The following is a 14,409-nucleotide window of genomic DNA, read 5'->3' as shown; positions in this document are numbered from 1 at the left end:
CTAGTTAAGGGTATTATCTAATGACTACATAAAGATAGTGCATAAACAACTCATAGAAAAATAGTTATCTCACAACTGTGAAATACCAATCTGGATAAAATTCTTTACAGTTAAACTCACTAGTTTTTTCAGTAAGATGAAAGAAATTAAGATGTGCCTAGGACAAAAGCAATTCAAAAATTCAGTTTAAGTATTCTGTGGCTGAGTTCATACATAATGCTAAAACCAGAGGGGGTATTCAGCAGGTTCTGATCAGTTTTGGAGAACCGGTAGTGGAAATTTTGAGTAGTTCGGAGAACTGGCAAATACCACCTCTGATTGGAGATTTTACAGAACCCTTTACCCTGCCACGCCCACAGAACTGGTAGTAAAAAAAAACCGAATCCCTCCACTGGCTAAGACATGCTGTAATTGTGGTTTACTGAATAAACTGCAGTTAGCTGAGGTTCTTTCTCCTTCTGTTCTCGACATGATTGAGAGCATTTTAACAAACTGCATCATTGTTTGGTTTGGTGGTAGCAATGCCTGAGATAGAAAATCCATACAGAGAGTGGTAAGGACAGCCGAGAAGATTATAGGAAGCTCACTTCCCGTTATTCAAGATACTGCTTATAAGCACTATGTGCTTAGAACTCAAAGCATTGTTAGAGACCCCACACACCCACTTTCATGGTCTGTTTCTGTTCCTCCCCTCTGGGAGGAGGTTTCAAAGTATAGAGGACTTTCAGATTCTATAACAGCTTTGTTCCTTTTGCCATCCATCTTGTAAATTCACAGGATTTGTGTTTTCTGCCATGTATATGGATACATTCGAACTAGACTATGATGTTTCTCTCTGTCATGTGTGTGTGTGTGTGTGTATGTGGGTATAGACATAATGGTTATCCTTTGAGAGCTGAATACAACAAAATTTCATTTTAATGTATGCTGATTAGCGTACCTTTAAAATGACAATAAAGTTTTTATTCTATTCTTTCACACAACAGGCTGAAGTGTAATCATACTGGGACCAGCTTATTCAACATTTTTGGGTCAGAGTAGTTTTAGATCTGGTCTTATCCTAAAGATCTTACTGCCAGTCTTCATTAGTCATGGTGACTCAGATAAATAACAATAGAATAGAATAATTTCAGCTTATCTGAGTTACAAAAATTTTAGACTGATGAAAGCTTCCAATTGCAGATATCTAGTAATGGGCTCTACACTATTTCTCTGGATAACTGATTCCATGTTCTATAAGCCATAATAACGCAAAAACAATTCACAACCCATAGTAATGCAGAAACAACTCACTGTGACTCAACAATACAAATGCTTGCTTTCTTGCATTGAGCACAAGGGCATAAATCAAGTGGTTCATAGAACCACATTGTAAGAGATGACCAGGCTGAGACTGAGGGAAGGGTCAAATGTGTCATCAGTCCTGAATCCCTTCACACCCACAACAAGAGATCTAAGTCCAACCCACCTTGAATTCCTTCTACTCTTATCTACCACCAAATTCCTTTGGCTGTTACCAGTAATAGTTCAAATTCCTTGGGAGCTTAAGCTTGTAATAAATTTTTATACCCATTTGAACTGCCTGGATCTCCTAATATCCCTGATGCTTGACACATATATGTTTCATCCTCCAGATATCTATATAAGTTAATCAACTTTTTTTTTCCTTTTTCAGTTGCCTACTTATGTTCTGTCCAGCCTCATTAGCAGATTCATAAATGCCTAATTCACTAATAGTAAGATTCTTGAGTACAAAATTACCCGAAATCTCAGCAATTATCGATGGTTTTTTAAATTAGCTGTATAATAATCAGCCATTTGGTGGAAAGAAATGTTCCCAGATGGTTTGGGGAAGATTCTAAATATGGTTCTATGACGGTGGTGGTGGGGTTCGTTTGACCTTAGTTGATTGTTTTTAAGAGCCGTGTTGTATTTAAGGTTTTTAGAACTTCTGATCATTTTCAATTCCATCTGCAAGGGTTCTTTTGGCCCGAAACCAGATTTATAGAAAATCAAATTAGATCATTTCTATAGCAACAATCCTCAAGTAGGCAGGATCGGATTTGAAGCCACCCTGCTGCTGCATTTCCCTTTGAGACTATAAGTGACATCAATCTTTGGGAAAAAAATATATTCTTAATCCCTGTTTTTTTGTAACACCCCAGTATAGAACTGAAAAGATGATTCCCACAAAGAAGAAATTAAAAATAATCAAATAATAATTGCAATAATAACTTATCATAAAAAGCACAACAAAAATGTGCTCAGCTTGTATATTTCCCATGCAGTTGTGTGTGACGTTTTCTTAGAAGGGAACTAGTTTAAGTCCTGAATTCAAAACATTTTTTTTATCATGCGTGCATGATGGGGACAAGCATGTTATTTTTTAAAACTGTAATAGTGCACGTAGGTGTCACACAAGTGTTTGTAATTTAATAATATTCACTTTTAAAAAAAGAATCAAGTGACACAGAAAACAGTAATAGGCCCCAGGGAAACTGCCTGACACTGTATTAGCCATAATGAAGAAAAGTAAACCACTGCTTATTCATGAGCTTTAAAACTGAGTTTTGTTCTATCTTCCTTCTCTGTTCTGACCCAACCAGGTTCCCAGAGAGCAAACACAGACAAACTCAGTAACTCAAACCTTCACAGCTTTAATCTACAAATAACTTCTTTGTAGATAAAAGATGGCTTGCAGCCAATTAGTCCAACCAGAAAAGCCTTGACAGAATTCTTGAGAGAAGCTGGAGTCTCCAAATACAATGTTGAGTCCTTAGAGCGTTTTTGCCTTCTACAGAGCAAAAACCGTTTGAAACCAGGCTTATATTCCCTGGAGGGAGGGGCTATTAATTAGCATTCTTATTCCCAAGTCGCCTGTGCTGCTCTTCTATGAATCATCCTGCTCTCACTCGCACTTAGCACAGGCTCCTCGGGAACCTCCTCATCATTGCTGCCAGCTAACCACAACATTCTCATAGAAAAAGTGAGATGGGAAAACAGGCATGGATAGTGCCCAGTGTATTCACCTGAGCCAGAATATCACCCAGATCCTGCTAGAAAAAGAACAAGATAATATAAATATATCGTTAAATACGAAGCCTCTTTCATAATTTTGCAAACAACTATTTAGCAAAGGCTCAGTGCAATGCAAGAAGTGTCAGCAACACAATACCTTTAATTGATTTGATACTACCAGGCACAACACACCTTTTGCTTCAATGGAAAGTGACCACAAAGCACTTTCTAAGACAAATTTCTTTGACTGTCTTTCATACTACACATCAAGACTATCTCCCATCTCTTGTTACACTTCTACTGCAGATTCTCAGGGAGGAATACATTATCCCGATTGTGTGCCATCCTGCCATGGCTCAATCAACAGGATTGTTTTGCATCCAGGCAGTTCAATTTAATAGAACTGGAAGACAGGTCCCCTAGGATCGATAAGCCTTATGAAGAGAGTTCCAGTGTAGATATTTTAGATAGTTCATTTGCAAGGAACAAGGAAGTGCATAACAAATAAGAAAGAAGGGGTGGGAGAAGTCATACTTGGCTCACAATTCTATGGTGGGGTCCTGAATCCATAAATAAGGATTTTTAAGAGTTGTATATGGAGTAGAATAGAAATTCACAAGGAACAGGTTTACTGTTAGGCAAAATAAGCCAGGCAGGTACAAAAATGGGCATAAAACACCTTCTCGTCTTTGCAAGTGTTCATATCCGAAGGCTTGCTTGTAGAGATGGGCAGCAGAAATACAATTAAAAACACAGCTCCAGTTTCTAATTATTGTTATCCTGGACATACAGATAACTGCTGCCTGCTCTGTGCTCAGGAAATTTTCGTGTTGTTTTTTTTTTTACTGCTACATTATATCACTTACATAGTCTTTCACATGCAAAAACTATATTTTAAAAATATACAGATAGCATGGAAGACAGCATGTAGTCATATTACTGGGTTTGGCAATGTGCCTATAGACAGTTCTTGTGCCACACACCAAGCTCCCTGTCCATCTGCTGTTCTTTGTATTTAAGAAGAAATATTTTAGATTATAGTCATGGGAAACTAGTATGCTGAAAAGCAAAGCGCCACCATTCAATATTACCTAGGTTTATATCAGCCCTTCCAGAGAGACCACATCAGGAAACAAACACCACGTGAAAAGCTTTATTGACAGAGACTATAATAACAGATTCCCTTCCTCTCATACCACAGAGAGTCAAGGCAGACCTATCTGAGTTTCTTTCTAACGCCTTCCTGTTTTCTGGAGCTAAATTCCTGCTTTCCTAATGGCTGCCATACATTTTGTTCAAGGTCATTTTCAACACATTACCCATATTGGATTGCAAAAATCCAAATGACTACCTGATGGCAGCAGATACAGTCAGTCTCTTACTCTTTTCTGCCATCCGGTGGTCATCTGGATTTCAGCAGCTCAGATCTGATGTTGGCTGTATTTGTGGCCGGTAAAAGTAGACTTGCTTAACAACCATTCAGTGTTATAACAGTCTTCAAAAAAGATACTTACTTCAAAATTTACAACTGCCACACACACACACACACACACACACACAGAGAGAGAGAGAGAGAGAGAGAGAGAGAGAGAGAGTCATGTAATCACATTTCAGGCGCTAGGCAATCAGCTTCCAAATTAAATTAAGCTATTACATTTATGATTGGTTACAGCATCCTGTGGTCATATGACTGGACTTGTGACTTTTTTGCCATTTTCCAGAAGAAACACCCATTAGATATACTGGATTCACTTTACAACCATGGTAACTTGCTTTAGGACAATAATAAATACAGTCATAAAATCAGGTCTGCTCATGTAGTGCTTCATCTTACCACTGCAGTGACTTACAGCCAACATTCTGGGGTCCATTGTTGTTGAGCATCAAGGGTTACATGTGGTTCCTTGACATTCAAAGGATGTTTAGGAGCTAAAACACAAGGACAGGTTTTTCCCCCATGACATCATTCTGCTAAACAATTAATTCCCACAACACTGTTAAACTATCTACCTTATTGCCATCATTATTCTCATCTTCCCTATTACGTATCATCTTATCTTCTTATGACTATAACTTTGTTGCTTGTATCTTACAGTTTAATTTTTTTAATTAGTATCCTAGTCTGATCTGTGTTGATTGCTTATTTAGTATCCATGACTATCACTAAGTGTTGTATCTAATGTTTTATGATAAATGTATTTTTACAATGACTACGATAATGATCTGTCACTACTATTGTACGTACATAGAGAGCTTATGCACCGGAGACAAATTCCTTGTGTGTCTAATCACACTTGGCCAATAAAGAATTCTATTTAATTCTATTTAGATACTGCTAATACAAGGATCCCCAACCTTCATCCCCAACCCACTATGGGGCAGTGGCCTATTTAGAACTGGGTCGCACAAGTGGCAGGTCGGCATGCATACATATGTGCACACTCGACTTGTGTGAACAGCAGATGGCACACGTGCACATGTGCACAGCTCAACTTGCACAAATTGAGCTGCATGCGCATTCTCACAAGCGTTTTATGCTGGCCTGCCATGTGTGCAAGTCGCTGCTGCTCGTGTGGTCCAGTTCTCCTCTGCCTCCTCCCAAGCTGCCAAAGTTGGGGACCGATGTGCTAATAGAACCTACTAAGCCCTTCCTTATGTTCAGTTGTGACAACAAGGGAGGACTTCAAAGTTTTTCTTTCTTCTGCCATTTTTCTTGCTGTTTCTTTCCTGCTTTCCTTCCCTTCTTTTTCCAGTTACCTCTTTTCTTTTCATTCTAGCATTTTCATGGCATTGCAGGTTATTAAATTCCTTTGCAAGAACCCAAACTATTTTTCAGGAAGCTGTTCTTCTTACTATCCACAGGTAAACGTAAATGAGTGTTATTTGCTAAAAGCCAGCATAATACATAATACATGCAGAGCACAGCCCTAAGCCAACCATTTGAAAGCTATAAAGGTACATTTGAATAATTGTTCTAGGGTTCTTCCTGCCCCTGCCAGCAATTTGGATAGTTCTTCCTGTACATGATGAAGTTATTTACATGTGAAAATGCATCACAGCACCACCCATTTAAAGCTAGTAATTGTAAATAAATAAGCATGAAGGGGTTAGTGGGAGGAATTTCATTTTTGTGGTGCTGTTCGGGCAAAAAAAAAGAAATATGTATTTAGATTGAGGTATGTATATAGAGAGGGGTATAAATGCCAGGAAGCATTTAGGAAAATCCCTAAGTGATAAGTATGTTTCAAAAGGAATTAAAATGCAGAAATAAAGAGGTAAAGAAACATTTTTTTTCTTCTGCAGGTTGGCAACTCAAGCAGAACTAATAATAAACCACAAGAAGTTGTTATTTAAACATGGCTCTATATATCTTCTGTTTCTAAGATATGAATGCCCACACACTGGGAAAGAAGATGAGTAACAGCTGCCATTCTTCCCTCTCCCCATATACACATATTTCTTACTGGATCTCAATATATAATTCAGTTCTATGCCTGCTTTTGCTCTTCAATGCAGAAGAATATATTGTGTGGCACAAGGGAATTAAATACAGAGACATACCATGCTGCCTTCATAGTCAGATTAATCCACCCCACCCTGCTTCCATTACTCCAACTCTGCAGGGGGCTCTTTACACCAAATAGGGACATTACTAATAGGGGTGGAAAATAGGAACTTTCCAAAGAAGCAGACAAAGAAAATGGGTTAGAATCTCAGATGTTAATGCTGTGCTGTTATTCTATATATTACTGGAAAAAAGGTTCTGGAAGCTGGCTAGGACCTGGTGTGTTTGTGAAATGAGTGTTTGAAGCCACAGTTAGCATATAACAAAGAGTGTCATAATATTAAAAGATGTGTAGCAGAGGTGGTATTCAGCAGGTTCTGACCAGTTCTGAAGAACCAGTAGTGGAAATTTTGAGTAATTTTTGGAGAATTGGCAAATACCATCTCTGATTGGCCCCACTCCCATCTATTCTTTGCCTCCCGAATCCCAGATGGGTCTTCTTTTGTTCTTTAATTTCTGATTTCCATTTTTATTCTCCAGCCATTGATAAAATAGTTCCCATATTATATAGTATTCGGTTTGTTCCTTTTCTTTAATTGCAAGTGTTAGTGACATCATAACTTTGAATGGTCATTAAATGAACTGTTGTAAGTTGGGACTACTTGTATGAAATAACATGCCATTGCTTTCTTCCATATTTTTTCTCATTTTAGTGTACACCTCTGAATTTTCCTAGAGTACTCTTAAGTACTAATCAAGACCAACTCTACTTAACTTTTGGAGTTTGTACAGCTCCAGTTTATTTCCCAGACTCAACCCACTCTACAGACTCTGCTTTTGAAAGCCAGACTTAATTGTGAAATGATATGTTCATCTGGCATTCCCATCAAAATGCTGGGCATTGGGTAAGGTATCACTCTCTAAAATGGATCGATCTAAACCAGGAATGCAAAAGCTGACCCTACCTACAATCTTGTTGTAACCCTAAGAGCCACTTTCAAAACTGCTGTTGAATCTTAAAAGAGAATAGTTTTTAAATGTATGGAAAACAGTCATACTTATTGCATTGGTTTAACATCATTTTTAAAAACATTCAGAACAGCTCACATCACGTATGTACAGCTATGTACAGCTCCTGGTCCAAAAAGTGTTGTATATCTTTGGCAATATCTTTGTAGGATTTTGCTGGTGTGCAAGTATTCCACTTCTTAACAGTCTCTTTTCTTGAAAGGATTCTAAGAACACTGGCCTCAATTAAAATTAATATTCATGCCGAGGCTGTCTTGTTAGAAACAAGAAGCAATGAGCCTTGGTTAATATTTGGTCCAATACATCTTTTTGTTTGGCACTTAGTTTTGATTTATGGTCTTGGACTGATGGGTAGATGGACATGTATTTATGATTCCATCTGCATGGCCAAATCAATAGTTAATGAGTTTTTATCTTGAGGTTTCTTACAGCAAACTCAGGTGAAAATTTGACCGTCTACTCTGGAAAGTTGATGGACAGTTCTCCAAGACTTCTTGTGGATTTCCTTATGGGGTTAACAAGAAATTATAAGGTTACTTCCTGAGCAATCTGCTCAAGTGGACAAACTGGTCTCATCCCAACATTGGTCCTCAGTGGAAGATGACTTGAGGAAGTGGCACACAGGTCACTGCCAGAGAGGAACCACAGCAGTGGCAGCTCAAAAGAAATATCTTCAAAGTCAACAATCTAGCAGTCCATGGGCTACCAGTTCTGGAATGCAAAAATCCAGACAACCAGCAGACAGCAGCAAAAGGTTCATTTTCTGTATTGCTTTGCTGCCATCTTCTGGGCACCCTAGTTAGTATACAGTACATTAAAGCTGTCTACTGTGCTTGCCTGTAGTTAGCTGCCCTAGGGAAAGAATGAAAGTTTGACTAAGAATCTCTGTGCTTGTAAATTAGCAAGGTATCTGCAATCCCGTCCTTGACTGTGTTTATGTCAGTGATTATTCCCAAGCTACATCTATATTTTGGACACTCAAGGCAATACTTGTACCATGAGTGAAATATTAATTTACAACATAATAGACCAGAATTAAGAATCCTGTTTTAATCTTAGTCTGAACGGTAGTGTCTGTGAAGAAATGTTTCCTCTCTACCACCTGTGTCATCTCAGTGTTATCCAACCGAAGGTTTGTTTACCCTGAAAATCAGCCCCGTGGGGCTAGGAGACACCCTAGCATCACTGCAGAATAAAATAGAAATAAACCACTCACAGTCACTTGGAGTATGATGAGTTCCTTCTTGGAACTGTTGAAAGGACTGTGTTGTAGACTGTGTTGTAGATTGTTGTAGATTGGAAATAGATGATGTTGTTACGACATCATCTATCCCCAATCTACAACACAGTCCTTTCAACAGTTCCAGGAAGGCTCCACACCAATTTGCACCACTCAAGTGACCCTGATGACACAAATAAACCTCCAGGTGACCTTAATGACCTGCTAAAAGAATGCAAATGTCCAGCTGTCTTCAAGGAGTATAAATCCTTCCATTCTCCACCATCCAGCCAGAGCTGAAAAAGCTTCTTGGGTGAGAAGTGAAACGTCTTCAAAGAAAAACCATAAGGTCCAGTTGCCTCTTGAAAAAAAAGCACCTTTGGGATAATCATGACCTGGTTATCTCCATAAACATTCCAGCCATTGGTTCAGATTGACATAGTTAAGACCAAGACCAAGGCAAAAAACCTCTCAGCCCTGGCATTTCAGGATAGATACTTTGGGCAGTAGCAGAACAGGTAGTGCTGCTCAGGCCTCTACAGCTGTAATTCTGATCCAAAAGATGGTCCCATTAAAAAAAGAGTTACCTGGCAGAGTGTCATTGAAATGATTGGATCATCAATAAATGGATTAGCTCCATCTAAGCATCTGAGTACAGCCAGAGCTTTATAACAAAGCTACAGGTATTAACTGAGCCAAGGTACTAAATATTAAAGAAAATAGTATTCCAATATGCTTGCCTGGGATGGCATCCCTTCCCGTTCCTTGGAGAAAAGCTGACTGAGCAGGTAATTGACCGTTTCTTTGAACACGGGTCATAAAACATAATTCTTTCCCTGAGTTTTTTTCTCCTTTCCCTCCTTAACTGTGCTATTCTTAGTACTGTGGGGTTGCTTAGATGACACATCACAGATTACAAGACTCTCTCCTCCAACATTTTATAAAGTATCTTCAAGGTGACTATTAATGATAGCTAATGCTCAAACAATACAGCAAAAAGCAATCATAGAAAGGAAGGGTGCAGTTGGAACAGAGAGTAAAGAAAGACAGGGGGTTAAACCTCCTGTCCCCTTTTTTTCATACTGGATTGCCAATAAAGAGTCGGGGACAAACCTGATCATTGCAAACAAAAGATAGGTTCCTAGGTGTATGCCAAATCTAGCTTTTGCCTTTTGTGTTTTCCCAAAACTTTATTCTTGCTTGGAAATGCAAGGAAGTACAGAACCTCCTTTCAATTTAAACTTTAAAGGCTGTGGCGGCAGACAATAACACAATGTTCACAATCTACACAGTGATCTTCATTCTGCTGTTTCATTGCATCCTTACCTGGGATACCAAAGCTACCTGTTGATGTCTCTACTTTCAGTTCATTACTACAAGAAAGTCTGACATTGATCTTTATGGTAATTATTAAGAAAGAAAGAAAGAAAGAAAGAAAGAAAGAAAGAAAGAAAGAAAGAAAGAAAGAAAGAAAGAAAGAAAGAAAGAAAGAAAGAAAGAAAGAAAGAAAGAAAGAAAGAAAGAAAGAAAGAAAGAAAGAAAGAAAGCAGAACAGCAGGCAAGCAATAGAAATCTTCTGAAGTGATGGTCACTCAGCTGAGAATTAATTACTCTGGATTTTGTGTTCATCAGTGAAATTGTTGAGTCTTTTTTACAAAGTTAAAAGAAATAGCCCATGATGTACATGGAGTTACATTGCTGGGGATGCTATAGTTCAGAAAACTCTGCCAGCCTTTCCAAGCTGCTTTAGAAATTTGTTTTTTATACCTCTGGACACAGAACAGAATCTGACTGGAATGACAACCCTCCAAACTTCAAAATACTTTATCTAAGTTTCAGCATTTTCTAGCAGTGAGAAACTTTTGTACCCAAACAGTTAACTGTTGCTATCATTGCCTATGCAAGTGTCCCATTTGTAATTCATTAAGCAAATAATCTTTGCAACTAAGCAGAATTTGCAAGGATTGGAAAGAATAAAGTGAAATAAAATAAAAACAGGTAGGACTTGTGTGTATCATAAGCCAACAGCTATGAAAAGTAACAAACAGTCTTCCAAAATAGGAGGTTTTTTTATGTGAAGGATATCATTTCCTTGATTTCAGTAAGAGTGTTTGTATTTCTTCCTGTTTTCCTTTTTTACATTGATAAAGCTTTTATGTCCAGATAAAAAGTTAGATTGATGGTGGTTTGAGTTGATTGCTTTTGTTTCTTTTGTATTAACTTTAACTCATATCGCTTTCAAGCAACTTTTGTGCTCCTGTGATTAATTCTTTACTTGAAGCTGCTCTGAACCTCTTTACTTTGTATCCATTTATTTTTTCAGTTGTGTGGATGAGCAGGGACTATCAAGAATTACTATTTTCCCCCAAATAGGTGGCTACACATCCCTAAAGGAATATTTTCTGGACAAGAGAGAGGGAGCTTCCAGCACACAATCCAAAAAGATCGTTGAATTATTTTCTTTTCCTCTGCTCAATTCTTTTTGAGGTAGGATTAAAAAAAAACTCACATGAAACTCACAAACACAAGGCAACAATACCAAGATTTCTCTAAAATCCCATTTTGAAGTCAAGGCAATTGAATGATGCCTGCCCATCTCTCTGGAAGAACCTGGCTACAGAGTACCAGAGAGGTGAGTTTCAACCATAGCTTTCAGAAGCTGCTTATTTGCCACCAAGCTGGCCTTGCAATCGACACAGATCTAATTTTTAATAATTTGCAGGCAGAAGTTAGAATCTAGTGGCTTACTAGAGAAAACCGAAGCAAACAATTTTAAAATGCATGCAGTCATGCATTTTACCAGGTAATTGAATTTAGCTGACCTCTGATTCAGCTGCTTCTTCAGTTGTTAAACAGAAGATGTAGATACGCAATGTAGCTATCAACTGAATTTACACTGAAACTTACATAATGATTCACTGAGGTGCTAAAAATGAACATGAACACTTGTTCTTTGGAAGACTCCTTCAATAGTCATCAGAGCTACCCAAAATAAATGTTTTGGTTTTTTCCCAGTGAAATACTGCACCAGTTCTTCATGCCAATAAAACAATATTGGCTTCAGTTTATTTTCTTCCTTTTAGTTCAAGCATCAGGGCTTCGAAATAACAAGATTTTCTAGGCAAGCTGAATTCCCCCTGACTAATCCTAAAGTCTATAAACATGGACAATTTTCTCCTGAAGCTTTGCTTGTTTGAAGAAGGATCATAAACAAGATCAGGATTTTTTATTTTTTTTCACCCAAGTTGAATTGGTAAAAGAGATGCAATCCTCACCCTCATCTCTGACGTGGGTTGCAATTTTATTCTGACAGTGTAACTCCCAAAGCCTATAGGTCACATTGCATTTCAAGGCATACAAAATTACCTTTCTGTGCAAAGTTAACTCTTTCAGAGCTACCGGGTTTATATTACGTGTTCCCCATGATGGATCAGTCTCTCACAAACATATGTACTTGCAATATTCTATCAAGAATCGTGATAGCAACACACATTATCAGAATCAAATGCCTAATGCTCTCCACAACAGAACAGGTCTGTGTAAAGGAATGCAAACTCCTTTGAAACGCTACTTTAAACAGCATTATTATCAATCATCTCACCTTCATATTAAACAAAAAAGAAACACAAGATCTGGGGTAACAGCTGTTTTTCTGACTGTAAGCATAAGGCTTGTATACACAGAAACATACATTACATGTTACACTCTGTTCTTAATAAACTGGTTTTAGTTGTAGGATATCTCTCAGAGCAAGCCCACCTTGATGTGGTTGTTGACTAGAAAGGGAAGGGAAATGGTCAGATTTCATGAAAACACCTTCTCCACCCCACGAAAAGCAACCTGGATAGTTGTCCAAGTTAATTATTCATATTCTCAAAACCAGGAGTCCTGGCTGTCAAAGAAGGGGAAATGCATTATTTTGATCCCTTTCCCTCTCGTTGCCCCCAAAACACGTTCTTAGTCTGAATTCAAAGTGAGGGTTTTTCACATCGCAGGCAGACTGGAAGTAAGGGGAGACTGGAGGGGAGGGGAGGACATCACACCATCCCAATTGACACAGCAGGAGGAAGGGGGGGCGAGAAGGTGCTTCTTATTGCACTTCAGTCAAAGAAACGGTGAGGAATATGCAAAGCCACGCCAACCGGGAGGAACAGGCAGGAGACTTTGTGAGCGATCTCCCCCAAGAACTTCCCATGCTGATTATGGGGCAGGTAAAAAAAAAAAAAAAGGAGGCACCCTACTCCCCAGGTGAGCCAAAGCCCACCCAGAAAAACCAACGCCCCCCTTTTTCGCTTTCTTCACCCACCTGTAAGACACCTGTTTCCTGAAGGTTAAACTCTTCAGCTTCTCTTCCAGAGAGTCCTCCTTCTGACCGGTTAGTCCAGGCTCCTCTGGGTCGGCCGCCGTGGCTGTAGCAGTGCGAGGGTCCCCGCCGCCTTCAGCCCCGCGGCACGTGCCGCCGCCGGGACCGCTGCCTCCCGCAGCCCCCTTCTCCTCCCCGGCTGCTGAAGCAGGGTTCATAGCGGTGCTGAAAGGACAGCGGCGGCGGCGGCGGCAGCCGGCGGAGGAGGAGAGAAAAAGGCGACGGGAACTAACTAGCCCAGGAGGTCGGCTGGAGCCCGGGGGGAGAGAGAGGCAGGGCGGCGGGCAGCTGCTTCCGTCGCAGCCAGAATGGAGCCCCTTCGTGGAGCCGCTGGTCCAAGCGGCTGCAAATGGCAGCACCTTCCCGCAGCATCCATCGGCGGCTGCACTGGCTGCAGCGGGGCATTGTGGGAAACTCCCTGCCTCCCACCCCCACCCCACCCCTCTGGCCAATCAGCGCCTCCTCCCCTCTCGCTGCTGCTCCTCCTGCCACACCCTCCTCCAGAGAAGAGCAGTAGCAGCTACACCTTTAGGTCTGGCTAGAAGCCCCTCTGTGGAAAGTGGAGAAAGAGAGACTGGAGCAGGAGAGGCCTCCCCGCCCAACTCCACTCCCTTGTGTTCTGCAGAAAGAATGAAGTTGTGTGTGACACGATAACAGTCCTGTGTTTGGAGAGGGGAGAAGTATAAGTTGCTTCAGCATATTAGCAGGATCCAAAAAAAAACAACCAACCCAACATTTTTTAAAAAAAAAAATGTAAGTGGGGCACAGGAAAGTGATTTGGAAATATCTGACCTAGAGAAAAAATTAAATTAAAGATGAAAGAAAAATTAAAAATTAAGAAATGGTAGGGAGGAAAAAAATATATGTTGAAGATGTTCCCAGCATTAGCTCATGATGAAGTTGGATGCATGAGTTGGATGCACTATATGAGATAGATAGATAGATCTATCTATAAATAGATAGATAGATAGATAGATAGATAGATAGATAGATAGATAGATAGATAGAGATAGATAGATAGATAGATAGAGAGAGAGAGAGAGAGAGAGAGAGATAGATAAATAGATAGATAGATAGATAGATAGATAGATAGATAGATAGATAGATAGATAGATAGATAGATAGATAGATAGATAGAGATAGATGGGGGGAGAGAGAGAGATAAAGCTCATAAACAACTTTACTTTGGAAGGAAGAATTTAGTGGTGTGAAGAGAAGATGATTTCTGCTTATCACTCTTCAACTAGCACCAAATCAAAATTTCTCCCTTCAAAA

General features: G+C 39.5%; 1 protein-coding gene across 1 annotated transcript in view; it reads right to left on the bottom strand.

Moving 5' to 3' along the window:
- Positions 1-13,510, bottom strand: part of DGKI (diacylglycerol kinase iota) — a 287,785-nt gene extending 274,275 nt beyond the window's left edge. Inside the window, exons 1-2 of the mRNA XM_087968515.1 lie at positions 13,368-13,510; positions 13,078-13,299 (exon numbers count right to left, since the gene is read on the bottom strand). Coding sequence (XP_087824641.1) covers positions 13,078-13,299; positions 13,368-13,510 — 365 coding nt within the window. The remainder of the gene's footprint in view (positions 1-13,077; positions 13,300-13,367) is intronic.
- Positions 13,511-14,409: the final 899 nt, after the last annotated feature.

Source organism: Notechis scutatus, chromosome 6, assembly GCF_049901735.1.
Source record: "Notechis scutatus isolate UNSWTSFEM ecotype Mainland chromosome 6, rNotScu1.2, whole genome shotgun sequence".
NCBI lineage: Eukaryota > Metazoa > Chordata > Lepidosauria > Squamata > Elapidae > Notechis > Notechis scutatus.
The sequence above is the reverse complement of the archived record's forward strand: the minus strand, read 5'-3'. Positions and strand labels throughout refer to the sequence as shown.